The sequence below is a fragment of the Austrofundulus limnaeus genome, unplaced genomic scaffold (assembly GCF_001266775.1).
Source record: "Austrofundulus limnaeus strain Quisiro unplaced genomic scaffold, Austrofundulus_limnaeus-1.0 Scaffold1758, whole genome shotgun sequence".
Classification (NCBI taxonomy): Eukaryota; Metazoa; Chordata; class Actinopteri; order Cyprinodontiformes; family Rivulidae; genus Austrofundulus; species Austrofundulus limnaeus.
The window spans coordinates 25,002-30,098 of record NW_013954160.1 but is presented as its reverse complement, the minus strand read 5'-3'; the positions used below and the strand labels follow the sequence as shown (position 1 = coordinate 30,098).

The 5,097-nt window shown below is 36.9% G+C and overlaps 1 protein-coding gene across 1 annotated transcript in view; it reads left to right on the top strand.

Annotated features, from left to right (window-relative positions):
• LOC106536295 (transmembrane protease serine 3) overlaps positions 1-5,097 on the top strand; it is a gene marked incomplete at its 3' end in the record, with an annotated part of 51,739 nt that overhangs the window by 26,645 nt on the left and 19,997 nt on the right. The window contains exons 7-8 of the mRNA XM_014033503.1: positions 1,920-2,039; positions 2,798-2,844. Coding sequence (XP_013888957.1) covers positions 1,920-2,039; positions 2,798-2,844 — 167 coding nt within the window. The remainder of the gene's footprint in view (positions 1-1,919; positions 2,040-2,797; positions 2,845-5,097) is intronic.

Sequence of the window (5,097 nt, the reverse complement as noted above, 5' to 3'; positions counted from 1 at the left end):
GGTGAAAATTTCATGTCATTAGCTCCTCTAGTAATATATTTACTGAGAAAATGGTGACGTGTTCAATACTTAATTTATCCGTCCATCCATCCATTTTCTGTACACACTTCTTCCTTTTCAGGGTCGCGTGGGTCACTGGTGCCCATTTCCAGCAGTCACAGTGCGAGGGGCGGGGTAATATATTGGGAGTTGTCTACAAAGTGGAATAATTTCTGTAACAGGGATCAGGACAGTAAATCTGAAAATGCAAATAAAAGATGAGAAGTTCTGTGTTTATTAACCAAAGTTATAAAGATTTAATTATGTTGTATGTGCAACTATTTATTACAAGTAAAATGATTAGGATGAACAGAAATACGGGTTTTTGATTGTTTATTACATAATGCACCAGATTATTACACTACCACATTTTGTAATAATAATAATTTTTGGCAGATCACCAGGTCAGTGCCCAAACGTGACTTGAGAAAAAACAAAAGTTAAGACAAAAGTTTTTATACAATTTCCTCATAGTTTTATTTGACATATTTTATGTATGTCAAAAGAAAGGGAGTTGAAGGAAATTTTGGAACTGATTAATTGAACATTAGATACAGTTTTTCATTTTATACTTCCTGATCATTGCAGCCTTAAGTTTAAAGAGTTGGTGTGTCTTATCATGTGTTCTTTCTTTTAGCCTAAACAAAAATGAGTTACATTCTACATCTGACGTAAAAGGTAACACCTCCAGGGGTGTAACCAGGAAAAGAAATACATTATAAGGTCAATTCAATATTATAGTAGGGAGAAGTTGTTAGTGTCTTGCAGAGTATCTGCTTAGAGCAGGGCTGCTGTGTTTTGTTTTGGTTTTAGCTCAAGGTCTTATGCTGAGGTCTTGATAAAACGTCTTGATAAATCGAGGCCTAAATGTACAAAAAAGTTATAGTGCCGCAAAGAGAAAACTATGCAGATCAGCATTTTCTTTAAAAAAATGGAAACACTGCAGCAAAGGGGGCTAAGCTATTTTAAATTGGCATACCCAGAACTAACAATGTTACCATTAGTCAGTGAGCTTAGTAGTGATTAGTAGCAGAATCAGTAGCTATTGTAAATTTAGTTTTCAATCAAAGTTAGTCACAAGTGGAGCAGGATACACACATTTGTTTTCTGCAGAAAAAAGGTTTTACTTTCAAAATAAGCTAAAACGAAACCTGTTTTAACAATCCATAAAATTCTGTGCTTTCTATCTATTTATTTTGTCTTAACTTATCCCAGATCAGGTTACAAAGTATACACAACTCTTACCAGATGATCAGATAGCCTCAGCTAGTTTTTTAAATTTTTTTTTGTAGAGTACAAAATACTGTTGTGACCTCCTCTAAAACTGTAAGCTCCTCTTAAAAAGACACTCTTATCACTTATAAACAAATCTAAGATATTTGAATTCCTCCATTGGGTACTCTAGTGGCTTATTCCAAACCCCGGGGTGACAATCCCCCATTTAATAACTGAGGATCATGGCCTCACACAGAGATGCTGATCTTTGTCCCAACTGCTTCACATTCTGCTGTAAGTGTCTGCTGAAGTTCTTGAATAAAAAAAAGGCTAAAACAAATATGATTGAATTCTGGTAAACTCTTGCTATTTAGTGGAGGGCCTGTAGGCTAATACTCCCAAGGTATGTCCACATAACACAGGGACATGTTCATAAGCCTTCTTTAACAAAATATGTATACTGTTGACTGGGCCTGGCTCTGAGAAAAATGTGGTTTTACTTGATTGAATGTTGAATCTAACATCAGAAGACAACTGAAGTTCATAGAAATGTGTTGTATTATAAAATGAAAGTTTATTACATGGGCACACTGGTTCTTATATGTTTTCAAACAAATAATTTGTAGTAGTATGTCTGTTTAAAAGTTGTTGTCTTGTTATGTCAGGTATGTGGAGTCTTTCTTCATCACTCTGACATCAATTGAGCAGGACCTTCAGACCAGCGTTATTTCCATCAACTACAATCAGTCAGAAGTCATCAGGCTGCAAAATGCTGCATCTGTCAGGTTTGCAACACATCTTTATCTTAATGAAAGACAGTACCGGTATGTTGAAATACAAACAATAATGAGTAGTAACAGAACAGGCAGAAATACCTCTGATCAGTCTGAATTTAGACAAAAAGAAAAACAGTGTGATTGTGCACATACTGTACATAAAGAGAAGGGGTGGTAACTGGAAACATAACACAAGCAGGTAAAGTTTAAATTAATGTTCTTATTTTGAAATGAAGATGGTTTCCTGTCTTCTGTGATTTTGCTTCCAGTCACCAATCCATCCTGTACCCAGAATGCTTTGCTTCAGTTTTCCAATAAACTGTTTAAAATTACATATATCCTGCATGCTTTCTTACCGAAGCCCATAAAAATATGATCAAGAAGCAGCAGAACAAGCAATCCTCAATAGCTGTTTCTTTATCATCAACATGAGCCAAAAGTATGTTTCAACAAATCACCTCTCCAAACTACAGTGATATGTGCAATGCTTAAAAGCAAAGTGATGTGCCTCTAATCAGCAGTATTATGCAAGAATGGCTTATGTTATCACTGGTATTTACGCTGGTGAACTCTAGAATTAACTTCCGCATAGTATCATTGGGCGCAAGCGCTTTGCGCCCTTGAATTTGCGCAACTAACCTTTGGACTAGCACTGCCCACCACTGCTCTTTAGTAAGTGTTTGAGTTGACATAAAATTGCACATAATAATGCTCTGTACTATATTTTCTTAACATGTGTTATTTTACTTTTCCTTGTGTCACAACAGTAAGACTAAGTGCAGCTCAGGGATGGTGACCACTCTGAAATGTATTGGTATGAAAACTCTAATCCAGATGAGTTGTATTTTTATTACTTTTCTGTGTGAGGCTACAGAAGTCTTTGTTCTGCAGTGTGTGTGTAGTGTTTCCTTTTGCATGTGGAAATGTATTACATATGAAGATGATTTTCTTGTCCTTAGCATGAAAACAAGTCAGTTTGAAGTTGTCTTAGCCACACCTTTGCTGGCAAGTGCTCTCTCTATAACTTCTACTGGTACAGTTAGGTCTGGGCGGTATGACCTCAAATTCATATCACGGTATAAATTGAATCCCTTCATGGTAATGGTACATATCGAAATTACGAAATTAAGTAAAGTACGAAATTATCCTAAAAAGTAAAGATAATGCAATTTTTAGAGCTTTTTTTTGCAGAAAACTGTAAACTTAATCAAACCCAGCATTTTTGCTTTAATATCTGCCTGCCAAACAATGAGCCTGCTGAACTTATCAGCTGCTGCTCTGCTGCGCGCTCATCTTCATCATCAGAGCAGTAGACGGCTGTTACATTAGCAAGATGGATTTATGACTGAACAAACGTCCACGTCTTTTTTTTATCGTCTCTGTGGGTAACAAAAAACAAGTATTTTCTCTGACAACTTGGGTGTGAAAAAACAACGGTTGTTAAAACTTCGCTCTGTGCGACGTGCTGCGGGAGAGTCAAGGGATAATCCTGACGTAACTTCTCTACAGTGAGGGGGAAATTTTGAGAATTTATTCTCTCTATACATATTTTAAAACGCTATAATTTTATCATTATATTTCGAACTCCTGCTCAGTTGTCTCTGCGCTCGCAGCCCTGTTGACACAGGTGCGATGACGTAACTGACGACAGGACGGTAGACGGTAAATTTCTACCATGAGCCAACTTCATACCGTTTCTACCGTCTACCGCATATACCGCACAGCCCTAGGTACAGTATATTGTCAAATGACCCTTGACTGTCTAGAAAGCAGCCAAGCGTATGTATGCCAGACTGCATTCTATTCACAAAACATCATGCAAGGCTTTTTCTCTAGAAAGACCTGCCTGATATACATGTTGTTTAGGATGTAAAGATGACAGCATTAAAGTACCATCTCTTATGTCAATTTATCAACCTTATGAACTTATGAACATTTTACTTCCAGAATGGTTGATTTATGATTTTGCATGTGTGTGTGTCTTCGGGGAAAGACGAGGTAGTTGATGTCAGTAGTAGCTATTATCTAACATCTGGACATAGCTTTATCAGTCCGTGAGCAGTGATGGGTGAGCCACTGATAAAGAATTGTCCTTTCTGCTTTTTAAAACATCCTCACAGTATATACACCTCTGATGTGTGGCCATCTACGCCAAATTTCGATGAAAACTGCTTTGATAAACAGTGATGGTGTATCCTCGTAACTGTAAACAACAGCCAAGTGGAAATATRGAAACTGCTTCCGCTATGAATTATGGGTAGTGGCGCGAAATCAGGAATACTGTGGAAATGTTGGCTTGCTAGGTTTGGGCAGAAAGACAACTTTTGCCATCCTCCACCCAAYTGGTACATAGCTGTTTGCCAGACAAGCAACATATATCCTAGTTACAGTATTGTGTCCAGAGGCAATCAATCAATCAACTTTGTTTCTATAGCACATTTTTAAAAAAATGCAGGGTTAACCGAAGTGCTGTACAAGAAGAAAAAAATAAGTTAAGACAATAAAACAAAACATGAAACGCAGGTTCACAGCAGGTGTGTTTTGAAGGGGTATTGTATCATGTTATAACATTATTTCCTCATCAAAAACGTACACAAAGTATTAAGTACACACTTTGAGTCATTTGTGCATGTTTGAGAAATCCTGTACTTTCCTGAGGCAGTCATTCAAGAGAACAAAAGCAGCTGGTTGGCCCCAGAACTGCCTTTTAAATGTAGCTCCTCCTCTGGGCTGTCTCCAAGCCAAGCTTCTGCATCACAGAGCACACCTCCACTCCTGCAGGCTATTAGTAGCAACAGTTAGCAAACAACCGGTGAAACCGTATCTGCTGAGCTCATTGTGCAATTTCTCAGTCCAGTGTATTTTCTGATGCCAATGATAACATGGTTCTTAATAAATGGTTTGATTTCATTTTTGGAATTAACCCTCAGACAAAAAAAAATTACAAATATAACAAATAAATGGGTTATCAATGTATCATTTCAATGAACTGTCTAAAATATTATCCTAAAAGAAATTTTTTGAAGCACTTTTTTGAGCATTAGCAACAAAAAAAAAAAAAAAAAAA